At 39.7% G+C, this 21,448-nt stretch overlaps 2 protein-coding genes across 3 annotated transcripts; one reads left to right on the top strand and one right to left on the bottom strand.

The window, feature by feature from the left end:
• Positions 1-10,092: 10,092 nt before the first annotated feature.
• On the top strand, positions 10,093-15,500 carry LOC135451221 (14 kDa phosphohistidine phosphatase-like). The gene is made up of 4 exons (XM_064720206.1): positions 10,093-10,229; positions 12,455-12,827; positions 13,654-13,778; positions 15,330-15,500. Exons 2-4 carry the CDS (start codon positions 12,698-12,700, stop codon positions 15,420-15,422), a joined length of 348 nt encoding a protein of 115 aa, XP_064576276.1. The 5' UTR covers positions 10,093-10,229; positions 12,455-12,697; the 3' UTR covers positions 15,423-15,500.
• Positions 15,501-18,940: 3,440 nt separating this feature from the next.
• Positions 18,941-21,361, bottom strand: METTL18 (methyltransferase 18, RPL3 N3(tau)-histidine). Of its 2 annotated transcripts, none has more exons than XM_064720204.1 (2): positions 21,204-21,361; positions 18,941-20,904 (listed from the first exon to the last, which is right to left on the bottom strand). In XM_064720204.1, exon 2 carries the CDS (start codon positions 20,764-20,766, stop codon positions 19,726-19,728), a length of 1,041 nt encoding a protein of 346 aa, XP_064576274.1. In that variant the 5' UTR covers positions 20,767-20,904; positions 21,204-21,361; the 3' UTR covers positions 18,941-19,725. The 2 variants fall into 2 exon arrangements, with proteins under 2 accessions (XP_064576274.1, XP_064576275.1); XM_064720205.1 differs by lacking the exon at positions 21,204-21,361 and adding an exon at positions 20,994-21,173.
• Between the last annotated feature and the right edge of the window lie 87 nt (positions 21,362-21,448).

The raw sequence follows: 21,448 nt of genomic DNA, 5'->3' as shown, positions 1-21,448 counted from the left end.
AGAATTCCTCTGCGCTGCTTCCCAGAGACTGTGGCTAAGTGGATGAACTCAGCCTTGAAAATCAAGTTCAGCTCCAAGTGTCTGGACTGTGAAATGCTCTGCCTTTTATTCCCTCAAGTAGCCTGCCCTCCACGAGACGGGAAATTCCGCATGGAAAACAAATTTCTTGGAAAATCCCAGGATCTGGCCCTCCCACACGTCAGGACGGATGTTTCCCCTTGCCAGAGAGACACACTGTGGTGACAGAGTGCCAAGAGCCACATGACCAACTTTTACTGACAGAAACACACAATTCCAGGATATCAAAGAGGAGGAGGAGGACAATTAGATGGAATTAAATGCATGAATAAGCAGATTGCAATTTTTTCACCTGGCATCATGATCTGCAGTAAGGAGGCATCAGTTCTTCCGGTATCTCTGTAGGAAAGGCACCAACACTCAAAGCTGGAGCAAAAATGGGAACTGCAGCAAAGCACAAGCCCTTCCTATGGATCTCAGCTGTGCCCTTCCTATGGATCTCTCATTTGTGTCAGGTTTGTCAGCTCCAGGATTGCTGGAACTCTTCACAATACAGTCAGGCTGGAAACGCGGACCTTGCTTTGAAGAGTCCCTTGAACCAAATTCTTCAATGTCCTGATCTCAGTAGAGTTACAGCACCTGAACATATAATAATTTCAGTGGACAAGATATAATATTTCGGTGGACAAGGCAATACACTAGGGATTCATGCACATTTATTGTGTATACTTTGATTAATGATACTGCTTATGGATGGGATTTAATGAGGCTGAACATGCAAAGGACTCAACAAGTGCCAGCAACAATAGGAGGCCACAGGGTAGCACCCACTTCACATCTGTAAAGCATTGTTTGAGTTTATACAGTGCATGCTGGAGCTCTGATTTTGGAGCCTCAGCCTGTTCTTACAGAATAAAAATCAGTGGCTTCTGGATTCCAAGCTAACATCAACTGGTATCGCCCAATTTTTTTCACAAAAAAAAAGAAAGAACTGTTAAGTGGCCAAAGATCTCTGCCCATCAAAGAAATTATCTCAGAAAAGAGCATGGAATAAAGAATATATTCTAAAACAGCCTCAGTTACCAGAAAATCAGGAGAGTTGACTAGAAATTGCAAGAAAGTCTTAGAAAGCAAGGCAGTTACTGAAGAGAGTGAGGATTAAAAACAGCAATAACAACTGAATACTTGTAGGCAGATGAGCATTTTCTAGCAGGTGAGAACTAGAAACACAAATCAAGAAACACTGGAAAGCTGAGGTCAGTTTTTGGCTGGCCTGGGCAAGCCTGGCTTAGAGGCACCAGAAATCCTGAGGCTTGCAGGCAGCATCAGATCAGGGCTGCTGTTTATTTAGCCTCAAATTGGAAATGAAAACTTTTCCTGTTTGCCAGCCCTTCTCTGTTAGGAGGCTTTACCACCTGAAGGACACAGACAGAAGCTGGTATTTTAATGCACTTATACAGCAGTAATAATTTCAACATTATTCTACAGCAAACTAATGTTAATCAATCTTGATAGGGCAGGGTTGTTGTTGGGTTTTTTTTTTTGTTTGTTTTCTAAAACATTGATCATCTGTTACAACTGTAAGCACAGAAAATTTATAGACAACTTCAGGAGAGTTTTTATCCTCCCAGGCACCAAAAGGCAGAAAGTGCTACGCCTTTTCCTGGAGATTCCCTTTTCCAAGTCATTTCATGAGCTTCCTACTGGTAAGCACTCACCCTTGTCATGGCAGAAACTGTGAAGAAAGCTCTGAGGAAACTTCATCAGAGCTCATTTGCCAGTGGAATCTCCGGAGGAAGGAAGAGTTTATTTCACAGTTTACAGTAGTCTTCCTTTGCAGGGGCTGTCTGAGACCTCTTGTCTGCAGCAGATAAAGAAAGCCCCACGAAAAAATAACGGAACACCAAAGCCCACAAGCAATGTGCTTGTAAAAACTCCGGCCTAAAAAAAGACTTGTTTCTTTTTGTTGGCTGCATTCCCTTGTGCATCATTGCCATGGGGCTCTTTTTGGTTTTTCCCAGGGAATTCTGCTGTCCACCGATTGTGTTCTTATTTCCCTCTAACGTACTGGAAGATGAAGGCAAAATTTTCAGGGAAAAAGAAAGCCTGAAAATCATTCTCAAAAGCCCACAATAGAGGTTAAAACCTCACTATTAAAAGTCAAAGGCCCTTAAAAACTTCAGGGGGACTGGCATTCCTACGAGCTAAAGCTCATCTTGGATGCTAAACTACATCTATATTTCAGGGAAAATACCAGTGATACATTTTCTTAGGTTGAACTGAAGATAATCAAACTAAAAATGCCATTTTTGATTCTGTGTTACTTATTTATTGTCTTAAAGTTATTTCACATTCATGCTTTTTTACTCTTTTGCCAGTTGATTTGGGAATGTAAGATCCTCGTTTGTTGTGCTGTACACAGTTAAAGTTGTTACTCTCTTATATTACATGAGCACAGACATAGTTCCTTCAAATTAATACAATTCCTCTCTGCCAGAATAACAGGAGATTCCAAAGAAAAGTTTTTTAGAAATGCTGAACACTTCTTGTTCCTATACACTCCAGAATTTTATTTGCACAAGTGAAGGCCCAGCTTTTTATAGGGAACACTCCAGATCCCTCTTTTCCCTTACAAACAGAGGTGAATTAACCATTATGTTGCCACAACTAATTTTCCAGTTGAAAGGTTCACTTAGGAGGCCACTATGAGACATAAAGGGTAAGAAAGGACTTTATAAACATATTAGGAATTAAACAAATAAAATCTAGCCAGGTCTGCCATTTAAAGGACAGCAATTGAAAGAGGACATGTCAAATGTCATTTCTTTCTATATAAAGGAAAGTTAATATTCACTGCAATAGTGTAGGAAAAGAGAACAGGTCAGATTATGGAGTGAAGAATATTAAAGTTGGTTATAACCAATCAAGCTACAGTTAAAAGATCCAAACCCTCAGTAATTAACTTTGAGAATATGAGCAAAAAGCTGTAAAAAGGTGGACAAAAAGCAAATATTGCCTCTCTGTATCTCAGAAAAGAAGATCAAGGTAATTAGAGGCCAGACCTTCCGTGTGAGCACCTAGAAAAGACATTAGAATATTGAAAAATGTTAAAGAAAACCACTAAAAAATCAGCAGAAGGCAGCTAGGCTGTCAAGAACAGCTGACATTGAGGCCTTTGATCTGTTCCTGGTAGATCAACCTGGCTTGTGCCTCAAGGCTGTGTCAGTAATAAAGAAACAATGGTGCACTGGCGTTTGTAATAATTAAGATTTTTAATATCGTCCCATGAGACATTCCTATGAGGAAACAAGTGAAACAATGCTTTGCTGAAATCGCCATTAAATGAGCACACAAGGGAAGGAATCAGAACTCAAAGGGCAGATTTTCAAACAGATCTGTCCAAGAGAACTGTTTTATTCCCACCCCATTGTAAAAAAGGGTGCTGGAGGAAAGAAATCTTTATATTCTACTTACAAACAAAGAGAGAAATCTTTACAATCTTCTAAAACCCAAAAGGTGTTTTAGAGAATTTAGGAGGCAAGTGATCAACAATGCTTCACATCCACTTGGTGCATAACAAGTAGTGGTGGATTGATTTATAGGGACAAAGTTGTAATTGATTTTTTTTCAAAGGGGCCATGAATTACTAAAACATGGGTTTTGTAGAGTCTGCCTTTCTGCTGGAAATTTGTAAATTTTGGTTTGAGAACCATTTTTTCAGTATCTCCAGAAAATTTAATGCAGTGAAAAATTATTTTACTTTATCCAAAGCTCTGTTGGACTTGAAGAAATCACAAATTCAAGACAAACAGAGAATGTGGTGGGATCCCAGGTAAACAGAGTATGTAGATGTACATTTGTACATGTAAAAATAGACAGAGATTAATTTCCCATGTGTTTTTTAAAGACTGGTTCTTTATCTACAAGATTGCATCTGCATTTACCTATCAACAGACAAAAATATACCTTTAAGTGTCTCTGAGCACTCCAGTTCCATCTCTCCTAGAAGATATTTTTGTCATTCCTAAATTAAAACACTTGATAGGTATTTATTTCAAAGTGTATAATGGACATTGATCCCATGGCAAAGAGTCATAGAACCATTTGAAATTTTGAAATAGTGGAAAAACCTCCAGCTTCACCCACAGTAATACTAGGAGAGGCAAAGTAAGAGATTTAGCCAGCCTGGAGGGGGAAAAAGGAGTTCTAGTGCCAGTAGTGAAGGTGTTTCCTGTTTGGAGAGGAGCTTGCAATGCTTAATTCTTTAGAAATTAAGAGACAAAGGGTTTAAATCACAAGTTTTCCCTGAGGTCCAGATGGGAAGAAAAGATAATTTCTGAAAACATACTCATCCCTCAGCCTCTGTGTGCGATTAAGTGTGAATAAGGTAGGCAATGCAAGCGCTCCAAAGGCGCTGGAATTTCTCAAGGCTGCCTGAGGCAGTCTCCACTCTGTCTGGAGTGGAATCCCAGGAGTCAGAAAATCTTATCTCCGCTTCTCATTTCGGGAATTCTGATGTGACTCATAGCGCTCAATTTCCTCCAAACAGGCAAAAATACACATTGAAGAATCTAACCTGGGGCTGGGGGGTCACTTGCACTGGCCAGGTGTGATTCAGAGCATTGAGACATGAAACAAGAACCAAAAAGCAGAGGAAACAACAACTCACACCTCGAGTTAAGATAAAAGCAGGGATGGCCTTAACACCACACACCGGCTGCCTGCAAGTGGAACTGATCCCATGCAGAAGTTGGTTCTTTCTAATTCCACTGCTGGAAATTGTGGCACAGAAGCTCTTGGAGCCTTGTCACCCTTCATGTACAGATAGAAAGAATAGAGATAGAAAAATATACAGATAGAGATAGAATAGAATATATATATAATATGATATACTATAATAATAATATACTAATATAATAATAATAATATACTACAACATATAATAATATATTGATATAATCTAATCGAATCTAATATAATACAATGTAATATAATATAATATAATATAATATAATATACATAACATAATATAATATAAAATAATATAATATAATATTATGTTATGTTATATTATATACATTATATATAATAATATATATAATATGACAATAGCATTATGTATAGAATGATATATATAATAACAACATATATAATAATATATTATATAATATATAAGAATATAATAATGTATATAATATAATTCTATTTTTTATATCTATATATAATAGAAACACATAGAAAGAATACAGATAGAAACAATAAGTGCATAAAAGTGGTCATCATGAGATACAGGTTTTGTTTTGCAGATCTTTGCAGAGCTTCTGCCTAGCTCTGTTCCATTAAATATTGTGTTGATTATCAGAGAGCATGTGAGCTTATCAGCAGCACTGGATGGCTGACATGACCCACCAGTCCTCATTTGCTGTATCAGAAGGAAGAGGCTGCAAAAAAAGGGAAGAAAATGCAGCAGCTTCACTTCCTTACTAATTTCACCATGGGCTTATGGATTCCAAGCTTCAGGTCTGTTCTCTTCAGTGCTCAAGTTCAACATCATTTTTATACATCAATGGACACAATATTTAACATGTTTGAGTCCTTAACTACAGCAGTATTCAAGAGCAAACATTAAATCATTAAACACAGCATTCATTATAACAAATATAACAGTCATGAAAGGTCCATCACCAAAATTAATGGAATTCTGTGGAATGAGAACTTGCCATGGGGTATCTGAAATCTTCAAGGCAGAAGACCAAAGCACAAGGAACAGCACTGAGAAGTAAAACCTGACCCAAGAACAGCCATCAACGTGTACCATTCATATCACTTTTGAATTTTCTCAGTCAACAGACCATGAGAGAACAGAAGTTGAATTCTGTTCTTCTTGAATTCAAGAGTCCTTAATTCAAGGATTTCTTTTTTGCCACAACCATACCATCTATGAATTATTCAGAGAAAGAAATTTATTTCCATCAGCAGAATAAGTAATTACTTTTTAGGACAGGCATTTTTAACACAGAATTATTGGTGAAGTCTACTTTAATTGCTGAATATAATTGTTGTTTCAAGAACAAAGAACTCATCACTAACATTGAAAGCAATGGTGTTAAATTACTTAATTTTATCACTTCCCACAAAAAAACCCCAAACAAACTGGCGCCACAAATCCTTTTAAAGTTCCAGTTAACTGCTACCAAAAAAATTAGGACTTCCCTTACTTCCAGGGCTTGAAAACAATACTTTAACTTTTCCAACAAAGATTTTGCACTTCCAACACTTTTAGATTTCTTGACTCATCAGGAAGGATGACCTGTCACCTATCCTGAAATTGTTGCACTTTTATATTTGAGCCGAAGAAGAGATGCACAACGTGGATTTTCTTAAGTGCTGAGCACGTACCCCACCCAACAGACCCTGTTAATAATCCTTAAATGTTAATTAAGGGTTGTCAAACACTGGAAGAGCCTACCCAGGATACTGGTGGAGATATTTGGGTGCTTAGGCACATGGTTTAGTGGTCAATTTGGAAGTGTTAGGTTTCTATTTGGATTCTGGTCTTACAAGGCTTTTCCAAACAAATGATTGATTCTGTGATTCTGTATTTATCCTCCCTGGTGCATACTCATTTTGGTTTTTTCCTCTCCTTATCAACAGGCATTTACCCATCATTTGCAGCCACATGATGGCAATCAGTAGCAGAGTCTGGTTATTTGGCCCACAGAAATAATATCACTTGCACAACAGATACTGTATCAGCAGGAAGAGAAGGAATTGCCATTTAGCAGCTATAAAATAATACTGGGATGGCATAAAACATTCTTTAATCAGGCAGTTAATCTAAACCCCCACAATGGGGGTACACAAATACAGAGGGGAAGCTACCTTAGTCTCAAAATAAAGTGAAAGATCCAGATTTATGGATCTTTCCATAAATCCCACCTGAAGATAAGTAAATCAGGAGTGCAGATGCTCTCTATCCTCTAGAGTCAAAGACAGACAAAGGTATATCTAAAGGTTAAGTCAAAGGACATAACTTCAATTTATATCCAGAATTATGCTAGTAAGACTTCATACCTTTACACTCCCCATCCATCTTCTTCATTCTGATTTTTTCTTAGGAGCTGCCATCCCAATACCATGACAAAAGAAGGGCATGATTTCCCTGCTGAATGCCTCCAGCCCTAAATCTACCAATCAAAAAACCCCTCCTAACACCAAGAATGCAAATGTGTGAGCTTATCTTGAAGAAAGGCAGCTGAAAGGCCCATCCTGGTATTCAGCATGTCACATATCCCACATAAATGAACTGTGATCAGTTCAACAGCTCATTCACACTGTTTGTCTCTGCAGAGCACAAAGGAACAGCTGGGCCTCAGGAACCATCACCTGCTCACTGCTTCCATCGTGCCCCCAGCATATGGAGAGCAGGGAAGGACAACCAAAGGACAGCAGAGCCCTGGAAACAAACCTAGAAAGTTGTTTCATTGAACAAGGCGATTCTGGGCATGTCCTGTGTTCTCTCACTTCAAACATTAACAACCCTCTGACAGGCTGATGATATTTATGGTCACTCAGAAGGAGAGCCAGGAGAAGGACACCTCCTGGTAGGAAAGTCCAGGTTTTCAAGGAATAGATAAATGGCATGAGACCCCTTCTGAAGAAATACCTCTCCAGAAGCCTATTAGAAATTTGTGTTTGGGGAAGAGGAAGCAGCAAGGAAGGCTCAGAAAAGTAAAGAAGGTGCTCAGAAGTTTTCTGTATATAGACAGATAGAGGTGGTACAAAAAAACCCAAATGGATAAAAAACCCTTTTGTGAGTAAACATAGACCAGAAATTAGAGGGGTATGTCACAGACATCTTTTATGAAAAATCCTTTCCTTAGGATTTTTCCTCCTGAGAAGCTGACAGGCCTCAGGAACAAAATGTAAACAATGGTTATCTGCTGCTGTGGAATGCAACAGGTGCATCTGTGATTGGTCTCATGTGGTTGTTTGTAATTAATGGCCAATCACAGTCAGCTGGCTTGGACACAGAGCCGAGCCACAAACCTTTGTTATCATTCTTTCCTGTTCTATTCTTAGCCAGCCTTCTGATGAAATCCTTTCTTCTATTCTTTTAGTATAGTTTAAATATAATATATATAATAAAATAATAAATCAAGCCTTCTGAAATACGGAGTCAGATCCTTGGGTCTTCCCTCATCCTCAGACCCCTGTGAACACGGTCACAGGGGTTTTTAGCCAGCAGAACAATGGGGTTATAAAACTGCCTTCTATGAGGAGCAAAACAAAACTTGGGTTTCCCCAGATCTTGTTCAGTTTCTCAAAGGGATCACTATTTATGTCAGCAAGATATGAGGGGTCCACAAAAAGCCCTTCACAGATGCCAAAGATGTTAATCCCAAGAGAGAGAATGTTATTAACCTGCATTTGTTCTGGCCTCTTTGCTAATCTGAGGAGCTGCTAATCAACAGCTGTAGAAGAAGAATCTTTATTAAATCCTATTAAATTGAATGGGCCAAACAGCAGAGAAGACTTGTGATCTTTGATGTCCATGGCAGAATTTAGAACAGTGCATTTCCTTTGTACAAGTGTATTATGATCAATCTAATCAATCCCAGGGTTACTCATACTCTGGAATAAAAAATAAATTTGCAAGTACAGCTAAACATCAGCCTTCATTTTCCTTTCTCTGTTGTGTGAGGGTTACATGGGATGGAAAGCACCTACTTCAAAAGCCGTTCCTTAATATTTTCCTGTAATACAAGCATGGGCTAAATGTATCCTTACATCTTGTGCTCTATGTCAGAGAGCTCAATAAAGGAGAAATTTATACACCTGGAATTCAAAGTGATTGCTTCCCTTTTCCTGATTTTAGTAGCCTGGATTGACCCAATGGCTTGAGAGAATCTCATGTTGAGTTTCACTGCAGCACAGTGTATAGTTAAGAGCTTTGCAAAATAATAATATAGTTTTTCTAGTCGCTTGCCATTTAGAGTTTAAATTGCTAAAAAAATGAAGATGTTTTGGCATTAGGATATTCCTGGTTTACAGGATCTGATGATAGGAAGGACATGAACAGAGCAATTTTATTCACTTGGGTGAAATCCAAATCCTGCAAACTGCAACGCAAAACAAGACCCAAACAATTGTTTTTAGGACTCCTCTGCAAAGAGACAAGATGTGCCTTGACCAAATAAATAAAAAAACCCTAATTTTTTTCAGAAAACAGTGCCAAGCCCAGGACAAAAGGAAAGTCCCTGTGAGCAGTTTTGCTGGAGCCAGGCTGTGTCTGGCTGAGGACCCCTGTCACCCCGTGCCATCCTCTCTGCCCCCCTGAGGCCCACAGAGTGACGCACCAACAATTCCCACCAGCAGCGGGGAATTTTCCTCCAAAAATGGCCTAAAAGCCAAGAGGAAGCTCCTGTACCTGGGCATGGCATAGGAAACTACTCTTGGACAAGATGGGTGCTTGGGAAGGGTGAAGCATTCAAGAGAAATGGACAAAGCTCTGTTGGGGTTGTTACTAAATCCCAAAATTATCATGTAGGGTGAAGCCTGATGCCTGTTCTCTATGTTGAGAGCAAATTCCTTTCAAGTTTAGCTTCTGAGGTATGCCACAAGTATTTCCTTTGCCATCCTCACCACTATTGTTTGTTGCTAGTTCCTTTCGTGCATCATAACTGAAATGGGGCAATAAAAGTTTTCACAGCCACGCAACAGATTTCTGTGCTGGAGGAAACGAAGGAAATCATTCCAGTGAAAAAGAAAAAAAAAAGAGATTTTGTGCAAACAAACAAGTTCCATAAGCTGTGTTAGTACAGGATAAATCAGAACATGAGATATTAGGGGTGATTTGTAAACAAAGTAAGCAACCACAACCAAACCAGACCTTCCAAGATGACTGGAAACAAACTTAAAACACTAATCCTACAGGCCTTTAGGGCCAGATAAAGAAAGCTTAAACAACCACTTCAACTCCACGAGACTCTCTAAGCCTCATCATCCTAACTAGGCACTGAATTTATCACTTTCCCTGCCTGTCTTGAAAATCCCAAACAGCTGAGGCAGGAGCTTGGTTTCTACTTAAAGCCCTTCACACCTTTTCATCCCTCTAAAATTTAGTTAGTAAGGGTTCAACTCCCTAGGGCTCTGGGCATTTTTTTCTTTTTTCCCTTTCCAGATTTGCTGTTGCTCTGTGCACAAACAAGGTAGCTAACAACAGTTTCTGAAATAACCAAATGCTTGAATTTTTTAAATTAAGGTTTATTGCAGTGAATAAATTAGCTCAGGAAGCAGCTATAATTGTAAAGTAACCAATAATAGTCTAACTAACCACTAGTCTAATAACAAAATAGTCTAACTAGCCACCAATTTAAATTTACCTTTGCAGTGTCTCTAAATACTATATTTAGATGATATGTGCTTCTCTGTTTTACTGATGTTTTTCAGTCTCTTAATTTATGTAGCATTTTGTTTGTGTATTTAGAGGAAGTACTCAAGCACTAGTTTTAGAATTTAAAGCTATTGTTGATGGAGAAATTAATTTCAACAATAACTTAACTATTTGTATGCATGAAAAGAATAAAATCATTTAGTTAGAAGTGATCTACAATGTAACAAAATGTAGTTATGTGGAAGTGCCTGATAGTCTTTAAAATCTGAAATTTGCCTGATTTTGGAGTAACCACTTTGCGAAAAATGCGTATTTTATGATTGGCTTTTTGCAAATATTAAAATGAATATTATATGTGTTGTGTTAGAAAGCTATGCTGTGTTAATTCTCTTAAGTAGTGTGTTAAATATAGTTTTAACAAAATGTTAAAATACAAACTATGCTATGTAGGGTACTTTTTTTTTCTAAAGAAAGGACTCGCACTGAGATAGCAGCCACTGGACACCTGAATCTTTCAGAGAAAGAGAATTTATTGCTCCATTATCAGAAGAAATGAACTTCTTCCTGCCTCGCTTAGCCCTGAAGATGCCGTCAGGATTCAGAGGAAGAAGCTGACACTGCCCAGACAGAATCCTGTGTTTGAATGGAATTTATGCATCATGGATGAGGTGTATGAATATGCAACAGGCTGTTGTTTTTAAGGGTTAATCCTCTGTTAACGTGGGTCCTTTTTCAGGCTTATTTTGCCCAGAAAAAGGTACCTGGACATCCATAATGCTTTGTTTCTATTGTCTCATATTGTCCTAATTCAAATTGTCCAAATTATTACTACTCTAACTGTATTACTATTTTTATAACCATGTTATTACTATTAAACTTCTAAAATTTTAAAAACAAGTGATTGGCGTTTTTCACAAGTCTATGCAAAATACTTCATTTCTCTGCTTTTTGGTGCCTTGATGATCACAGAGGAGCTCAGGTAAAAGCAGAGTTTTATTGCCATGAGGGGTTTTGTCAGGTGGAGACCCCGAGGTCAGATGACCTCAGTCCCAGGTCAGAAGTTAAAATATTAATTATATTGGTTTAGTGCTTCTCTTGACTTGGGGATTTGTTGTCAGACTCTGTAACAGAACCACCTTAGTGTTTTACTGAAACCAGAGAAATGGTCATTTACTTCTTCTTAAGCAGATGCTGTGCTGCTATTTTTAAAGCTGGATGTGGTGTGAAAAACACCAATCACTTGCTTTTAAAATTTTAATAGTTTAATAGTAATAAAATGGTTATAAAAATAGTAATACAATTAGAGTCGTAATAATTTGGACAATTTGAATTAGGACAATATGAGACAATAAAAAGTTATAGAAGTCTGGGTACCTCTTTCTGGGCAAAATAAGCCTGAAAAAGGACCCACGTTAACAGAGGATTAACCCTTAAAAACAATAACCTGCTGCATATTCATACACCTCATACATGATGTATAAATTCCATTCAAACACAGGATTCTGTCTGGTCATCGTCAACTTCTTCCTCTGAATCCTAACATCACCTTCGAGGCAGGAAGAAGTTCATTTCTTCTGATAATGGAGCAATAAATTCTTTTTCTCTAAGATTTAGGTGTCCTGTGGCTGCTATCTCACTGCGAGTCTTTTCTTTAAAGAAAGTATCCTACATAGCATAGTTTCTATTTTAACATTTTGTCATAACCTAAAACTATATTTAACACACTACTTAAGAGAATTAATACAGCATTACTTCCTAACATAACGCATATAATATTCATTTTAATATTTGCGAAAAGCCAATCATAAAATATGCATTTTTCACAAGGAGCATCAAGTAAAAGCAGAGTTTTATTGCCATGAGGGGTTTTGTCAGGTGGAGACCCTGAGGCTCAGATGACCTCAGTCTCACGTCAGAAGTTAAAGTATTAATTATATAGATTTAATGCTTCTCTTGACGTGGGGATTTGTTGTCAGACCGTAATAGAACCACCTTGGCGTTTCATTGAAACCAGAGAAATAGCAATTTATTTCTTTTTAGGCAGATGCTGTGCTGCTATTTTTAAGTTTGTATGTGGCTACACAAAAGTGACCTGCAGAAGTGCAGCTTTGCAATTTGACATAACGACAGAACTCGGCTCGTTTTTACCGGCGGGCACCTGAAGGCGCCCACAGCCGCTGCCGCCCGTCCCCTCAGGGTGGGCCGCCCCCAGCCCGTCCCGCCTCACGGCCGCCATGGCGCCCGCCCCGCCCCGCGCCTTCCCGCCCTCACGGCGGCAGCGCCATGGCGGCCGTGCGGGACGTGGAGATCGACCCTGAGGGCACCTTCAAGTACATCCTGGTGCGCCTGCAGCGCCCGGGCGGCGGCGAGCAGCGCGACATCGTCCGCGGCACCAAGGCGGCCGAGTTCCACAGTGCGTGACAGCCCGCGGGGCCGGGCGGGCAGCGGGGCCCCGCCGGCGGTGGGACGCGGCCGCCGGACCCCGGCGGATCTGAGGCGGAGCGGGAGCCCTGCCCTAAACAGCTCAAAAATCCCCTTTTCTCCACTTCCTGCGTCCCCCGGGTGATAGGAAAATTTGGGGCTATATATGTCATGTGCTGTTGCGGAGCCCATTTGAAGGGAATGAGGAGGTGTCTTTGCAAACCGCGGGCCTGAGGGTAAATAAGGGCAAATATTGAGAGGTGCAAGAAGCAATGGAGGGGGAACCATAAATTCCTATGGAATTCCACTCATTGACACAGACTTGCTCAACACTGTGTTAAATCCCTGGATGTGCAGAAAAAGAACAGAGACGAAAGGAGAAAGAAAAAAGGTGGGAGGTACACATTAGAAACGGAGTCTGTTAGGTGGCTGGGGAAGGCTGTACCTTTCAAGGGAAAGAGAGAAGAGAAAAAAATGATAATAAAAAGGAGATTGTGTCTTCTAACAATTTGAGAGACCCCCACGGGAAGTACCCATGACCTCTTCCTTCATTCGAATAAAGTTACAGGACTCCTCTGTATCCTTTGTGAACATAAACCTCTGGTATTAGTGGATTAATTTTCCTGACAAAATCACCTTAATTTTGGAGAACAATATACTAAATAACAAACTAAACGGCTTTAACTGCAGCTTTTCTGTGCCTCTGAAGAGAAACCTCCCTGCCTCATAGGTGAAATAAGAAAGTAGCCAAAAATGAGTTCTAGACTATGTAATGCCTAGTTCCTGTTCTAATGTCTCTCACCATTCTTCTTGTGCAGATCATATATTTGAAAAAGTAAATCCTGAGATGGAAAAGTTGGGATATGAGTGCAAGTGCCTTGGAGGAGGGAAAATTGAACATAACAGCAAAGACAAGAAAATCAGGGTATTTGGGCTCTCAACAGTAAGTGCATCTTTCATTTCCCTTTAAATGCTTCTGTCTCTGATGCTGTGGGATTTTTAGTTAATAGCATGGTGGCTTTTGGCAATTTACATCACATTTTAAACATTAACTGGCAAACTTGCCTGGCTCACTTGTGAAATAGGTTAGAAAAACAATCTTTTTAGGGCAGGAGAGCTGTGTTATTAATCTAGCTGCCAAATTAAGTGTTAGAGGCAGTGGTCAACTCGTGCAGTCTGAGAAACAGACTTTATCCTCTGCTTTTGGTGCCTTGATGCTCACAGAGGAGCATCAGGTAAAAGCAGAATTTTATTGCCATCAGGGCTTCTGTCAGGTGGAGACCCTGAGGCTCAGATCACCTCAGTCCCAGGTCAGAAGTTAAAATATGAATTATATTGGTTTAATGCTTCTTTTGACTTGAAGGTTTGGTGTCAGCCTCTAAAACAGAACTACCTTGGTGTTTTATTGAAACCAGAGGAATAGGCATTAACTTTTTCTGGAGCTGTGCTGCTATTTTTAAGGCTGGATGAGGTCTTCAAAGTGGTTGCCAAGGCAAGAGTGAGCCGTGGATCTGTTGCTTTCCAGCTGACATAACTGTATTATCTGTTATTTTTGAAAAGCTTGCATTTCATAATGCATCAACTTTGACCTTTTCAGTTTAAATGCTTGTTTATTTAAGCTGTTCCTCTTTGGGGCTGTCACTGATGAATAAGAGTATGTTTTGTTTGATAATACAACCTTGGACTCTTTTTTTTCAGTGTTCTAAGTAAACTTTCATGTGAAATGTTATGGGGGAAAAATAACCTGTAAATCAGAGATTTCTATCTGTGTACTGCACTGTTGTTATGTGTAGTTCTGAAATAAGAAATCAAGATAACTCTGATCATGTAAGACAATAATGGAGAGGCCACTTGGACCACGACTGCCTTAAATTTCAGTGAAACAGTAACACTGTGACCAGTGATTTTTAAATCTTAAATTTTAGATTTTTAAATCTAAAATCTAAAGGGCTAAAAACCACATGGGCCATCTGACCTTACCTGGGAGCTGCAATGGCTGAAGAGCACAGATACTTAAAATTGTGCTATTATCAGCTGAGGCAGGATGGGAAATAAATAAAACATGAAGGCTGATTTCTTTAGTGGCCAGAGTAGTGCTCAAATGCTCACACTTGTTTGCTTATTCCCTTTCCCTTCAGCTGAGCCAAATCAGCTGTTTGTATGCTCACACATTAAAGTGGGTCAATGCAATCTCTGTGGTTTAAAGCAACATTCCATAAATACAGTGCCTGATGGGTTGGGAATATTTTAAAGCAAACTTTCTGCTGGAGAAATTGTGTAAAAAATGCATTTTATATGTGACTCTATCTCATTTATTTTCTGGAACTTCAGTTTGGGGAGGAGGGAAGTGGAGAGGATAATAGAAAAATAAAACATAATACTACAAGAGTATCTATTTTAGAACTTTTGATTTGCATGTGAACAATTTTGTGCTGATAAGAACTGAATGGTTCTGAAGACTCAATGTCCACGTGCAATTTGTTCTGTCTTGCAGGGCTATGGAAAAGCAGATCACTCAGTCACTGTAGAGATACTGAAGAAAGAATATACAGATTATGAAATTACATGGTCAGATGACAAGAAATAATCTTGTGAGCACAATGAGCAGTTCCAACCTGGTAACTGTGAGCTGCACTTTGATAAATAAAATTGAATGTGTGTTCTATGTGTGCAACCATCAATCTGGAGTGAGTGGACTCTGCCATAGTTTGTAATATAATCCTCAGATATATCTTATTTTTTAGATCATTGTGCAGAATCTGGAGTTCTAACCCTTTTTCCTTTCCTTTTCATGTGCCCTTTAGTTAAACACCCCCACACCACCTTACCTCTAATTTGTTTTCATCCAGTCCCATTTCACTGATCTATTGTAGGATACTTCAAACACCACTGGGTCAAACCTGTTCACTGGTCTTCAGTGTTTTCAATTTGTTTTTCTATTACTTTTTAGGCTTTTCATCTTTCTTACCCACATTTAAAAAAAAAAAAATTGCTGTGGAGGGTGCAGTTGACTGTTACAGTTCTTCAATGATCCAAATCTTTGATTTACTCAATGATTTTAAAATCTAGTATTCTGCAGAAGTAATGATCAAAATATTTGATTTTCCTGTAAGAACCTTCCCTAGAACAGATTGGTGGCAATGTAAAAATTCTGCTTCTTTCATTCTGATTCCCCTGGACTGCTTTGATTTGTGTGAATTTAATAATGCTTTTTTCTTTTTATTTTCTTAGCAGTAATTATTTTAAACTACCTCCTCAGTACACCTAGAAAAATGCCTGAATTGGCAAACATCACCCTCTTGTTGTGACAGGATGTTGCCTTTTGTTTGTTGCAAATTTACTTGTTCGTTTTCATGCTTTTTGTTTCATGAGACTTTTCATTTCATTCATTTGTGAATTTATTGACTTGCTGTCTTGAAGGCTTGCTGACTTCCAGAGGTAATTCTGGATGATGATATATTCTGGATGATGATATATTCTGGATGATGATATATTCTGGATGATGATATATTCTGGATGATGATATATTCTGGATGATTGATATATTTTTCCCTTTTCTGTGGTTCCTACTGCACTTACCCAGCAGTATCTGGTGGCAGAGGGAAGCCTTTTCAGCATGCAGGTGATTCCAACAGTACAAACCAGGAAATCTGAGACACTTTAGGCCAGTTTCTATCACCAAAAATCCTGCTGTTACTCCCCTCTTACCGTTGTGATCCTTCTGTGCTTTTGTTTCAGTTGTGGAGAGGAATTTTCTGTTCTCATCCTCAAACCTTTCACTCCAGTCCTCACCAGAGGAGTTCCAGGGTCTCCACCCCAATAATCTCCTCAGAGCAGAAATTTCTAAACCTGGTGCTCCACATTCCCTCACCTGCAGCCTGAATTTTCCCCTCCAGCATCCTTGCCTGCTTTTCCATCTGCTCTTTGTGCTTCTCTTGGAGTTCCTGGTTGTCTGGCTGCACTTCAAATACTGTGGTAATGATGACAGGATTGATTTTACTTAACAAGATTTTGATTTCAGTGCCTTAGAACCAAGAATAGCACACAAATCAGTAACCTGCAAATTGGGCACTTCCCAGTTCCATGATCAAGGGCTTTTTTTCCCCTAAGCTTTAGTAAAATAACTGTAGCTGCCAGTACACAGAGCTGAGTTTTAAATAGCCTCATTTCCCAAAACTGGCAAATAGTCTTCAAATGGAAGTCATCAGTTAGGGATAATTGTGTTAAAACAAACAAGCCTTTCAATTTAGTTTCCTGAGGTATTTAATGACTGATTTTAATCTTTGTTTCTACAATAGTTACAGGAAAGACATAACTTACACTGGATTTATTATTGTAATGACGTGTTCAAAATGTGAGGGGAGGAAAAACAGTGATGATTTGGAGTGAGCTGATCAAAATTGAGTTACCAGCTGATCTTTACCTTTTATTTCTTCATAGAAGAAAGATTTTAATGTGTCATAAAAAAAAAAAAAACTTTGAGGGACCTCCCAGTTCACTTATTTTTTTTAGTGCAATGTCATTTGAGGCAATTTGATTTCCTGGTCATTAAGGAATATGTACAAGTGTTACAAAGGAATGAAAAGTTTATTTTCTTCAATTCCAGTTTGTGAAGAGGAGCAGGACACTGGTTACTAGGGTGGTGAGGATTTCTCAGATAGTGGCAGCCTTAACATAAATAAGGGAAATCAGTATTATTTGAAGTTAAAACATCAACAACCTACAAAACTAAGTGTTGAATTCTGTTTCCTCTCAGCATGTACCTGCTGAATTCTAACAACACAACTCATCTCAGATATGGAAATCCCAATGCTAATTGTGCTGATTTTACCTGAGAAAAAGCATCTTCCATTTTCTAATCAGATTCTGAAATTGGAAGCTCATTACATTGTGTGGGGGTTATTTGTTTTGCAGGTGTGCAGTCACAATAAGATTGTGGCTCTGCCATTCTTCCCTTGCAGTCCTAAAAATTCTGATTCTGTATTTGCACAAAACCAGCTGTGTTTGAGCCAAATACTGAGTGAAGGCACAGAAATTAAACCAAAGATGGTGAGTTTGATAGTGGAATATTATCAAGAGGAGATATTATACAAGATTTTAAGTACCTTCTTCATTTATTCATCCAAAATTACATGATATTCTTGTTCTAACCATGTTCTTTGTCACAGAGGTCAATATTTTTTATTACTTGAGGTATGGTTCTCTGGAACTGCACTAGACTAGCAGGTGTAGAACAACCTATTCAGTGCAAGCCATGATTTATCTAAGAATTGAGTTTTAAAAATGACAAATAGTAACCCATTTGTTTCCAGCATCTGTTTTGGCAGAAAAAAGAATAAAAAGAGCTGTTAACAGCACCTCCTTGACTTGCCAAAGCTAAAACTTTTTTTGTTCCTCAGTCTGTAGTCAGCAGTTATCATTACTAAGTTTCAGAGTTGGTGCAGAAAAATTCCAAAGCACTGTGGCAGTCATGGCAAAACTGACTTTTTTCCTCTCTCTCCTATCCTGAGAGGCTAAATTCAGTAGTTTCCAAAGCATCCCTTCAAAACAGCCTGAAACAGTAGTGAAGGCTCTTCTGTGAAGTACAGGAAATCCTTTACAACTCTCTCTTAAAAGCAGCAGGTTCAAAATAGGAACCTTGGGATTGACTTTGGGCCCCTTCAGTGATGGAAACGTGATGGCATAATTAAAGTGATTTATTTCACTGCTGTACTAAGTTCCTTTCCATCCTCTCAGACTGTTTCCTTCTGCTCTACACTGAAGATCCTTGCATCCAGTTCACAGCAGTGGTCACTGCCTCCAAATTTATATTTCTGCAAGGGCACATGATAAAGCAGCTAAGAGCTTTCTGTCTGGTTTTGGCCAGGACAAAACATGCAGTGGATTTCCTCTTTTTGTTTGAATTGCCAGTGAGTGCTCAAGGGTTTGTCTGCAGTCATTTCTTCAGCAACATCACAGTCTTCAGCCTAGGGAAGTGCCTTGTATTTGAGGCTTTTCTGAGTGCTTCTGTCCTGCCAAACTGTGAAAATATTGAAGAGGTGTGGATGGATGTTCAGTAGTACCCCCAGCAAGTTTAGACAAAGGGGAAATTCATTTCTAGAAAAATCATGTTTAAAACAGTACAGCAATCTATTAAACTCCTGTAATAGCTTAGTTTATCTCCTTTTCCAATTATCTCTAAAGCTCAGTTCATCATCCTCCAGTATTTCATTTGTAGGCTTGTTGGTTGGTAGAAGGAACTTATCTTTCAAGTCAGCTTCTAAACCAGCATGGCTTTTCCTAATTCCTTGCTGAAATTTTCTTAGCCTGTGACAGAATCTAAATATAAAAATTTACAGACTACACTGGTTAACATTGTTACACCCTTTAAATGGCTTGAATAAGTTATGTGTGCATTATACATGGAAATATTACATGGATTTCTGAGATCCCCACGAGTGATAAATACAATCACAACTCCCTCTGCTGGCAAAGCAGCAGAGCTCAGAGGAGTGTGGTCCCTGCCTGAATCTGGCTGCAGATTGAGAAAAGCCTCTTGCACTAATTTTGGATGTTAATTTACCTCATTCAGCCACAATATGTCATGTATGTCATTCCTGTGATGTACAGTTCTGCTGCTGACAGAGAATGTGAAAGCCTGGCTGGAGACAATGACTTGCTCAATCTTAGGTATAAATTAATTATCATAAAAGATGCTGCTTTAAACAGAACTCTATGCAGAGTTAATGTGAGAAAAGTCTCTCCCTTCTAGTCAAACACTAGAATTTGTCAAACATTTCCACAACCACCATCCTTAATTTGTTAAACCAGAAAAAGAGAGGAAAAAGCAAAGAGAGACATGAGGGTTAAAACATTTTTGAGTTATTTTTTGGAAGATCATTAGTTTAATTTTAACAGGAATTTTTAAAGGCAATTTCCATAATGCATCGCTGCAGGCCCTGATCAATTGTTTTAACCAAACTGGTTCTAAACACGTTTTTATCTTCAATGAACTTCTCAAAGAGAGAGACACCACCACCAACCCCAAAATAATGCACTTTGCTTGCCAAATACACACGGCCATTTGCATCCAGGAGCTGAGCCAGTGTGTCATGCAAAGCACTGTAGTAGTCAGGGTTATAGATGGTCTCAGAGGTGAGAATTATGTCATACTTCAGACAGGGTTTGCTGTTTGACAGGAGCTGGCTGACTTGAGACCAGTCTCCAGAAAAAAATCTGCATCTGCTGAGCACATCAGGTGAGCTCTCTGCTTTCCTGGGCCTCTTTGAAGGAGGCTTGCTGGCTTTTCTGTCCTTCCCACCCCTGCCTTCACTGATACAGTTGGCCACCACGTTAGGCAAGGTTATTTCATCAATCACTGTGCTGTTGTAGTCCTGAAAATGGACTCTGGCAGCTTCACCCTGCAAAGCAACAATTCCCAACAATCCAGCCCCACAGCCAAGATCCAGTACAGTCTTGTTGGTAAATTCTATCTCAGCCTCAGTCAGGTAGTCCATGAGATCAAAGGTGCATTCCCAGATTTTCAGCCCTCCTTCATAGACTCCTGGGATGAGATCAGAGTGAGAAGAAACGCTTTTGGACACGATGCCTTCGCTGTCAGCATCACCTGAACACGTCCTTTCCACCACAGACAGCTTTACATGAGACAGGCCCAATACTGTTTCCATGACTTTATTTTCCAATACTTTGTTGAGATCTTGGGGAATGCTGTGCTCCTTGGCAGCTTTCACACAGAGGTTTTTCTTCAAAGCTGCCTCATCCTGGTGCTTGGCAGCAGCCAGCTTCAGGCTGGGCTTTGCTGCAAGATCAGCACTTTCCCTGCTCTTTTCTGTAGATTCCTGCTTGTGTTCTGGAGAGCACAGCAATAAGAAGTGAGCGTCAGCCTCGCTGTTCTCATTTTCATCAACAGCAAAATTAAACTGAAAATCCATTTTCAGGAATTACGATTTTTAAAAGCTTAATTTATTACAGCCAAGCTTTTATGTAGGTATTGTTGCAGGACCGAGTATTTCACTGGTGCAGTATCAGAGGTGCAGTATCAGATGTCTTGCCAAGAGCCAGGTGAACTGCTGCAGGAAATAAGAGTAAATAGTTTTATGTGTCATTAATATCAGCACAAATCTAGTTTGTCTAGTTGTAGCATCCTGATTTTCATTACCAGGCTTCCCTGGAAAGCCGTGGAGTCTCCCTCTCTGCAAACATTCCAAATCCACCCGGATGCATCAGGGACGCTGCCTTGGCAGTGGGGTTGGACCGGCTGATCTCCAGAGCTCCCTTCCAACCCTAACTATTCTGGAATTTTATAAACGGCTCTCTAACCCTTAATTTTGTTAAAACACAGCGTCACAGCTGACCCCATCCCACATACCAAGCAAGGGAATTAGGACAGCTGCCAGCTCGCGTTTCAGACTCCGCGTTTCAAGGGGCGCAAAGCACCGAAAGCTCGGTGCTGCCGCGTAGGCGGAGTTCGGGGCTCCGGGAGCGTTTCCCACGCCGCTTTCCCCGCGCCGTGCCCGCACCCACCCGCGGCCGCCGCTCTCTCCGGGCCACGCTCCGCCATCCCCGCCGCTCCCTCACGGAGCCGCTTCCGCTTCCTCGGGCGGGCGCGGGGCG

Source organism: Zonotrichia leucophrys, chromosome 8, assembly GCF_028769735.1.
Source record: "Zonotrichia leucophrys gambelii isolate GWCS_2022_RI chromosome 8, RI_Zleu_2.0, whole genome shotgun sequence".
NCBI lineage: Eukaryota > Metazoa > Chordata > Aves > Passeriformes > Passerellidae > Zonotrichia > Zonotrichia leucophrys.
The sequence above is the reverse complement of the archived record's forward strand: the minus strand, read 5'-3'. Positions and strand labels throughout refer to the sequence as shown.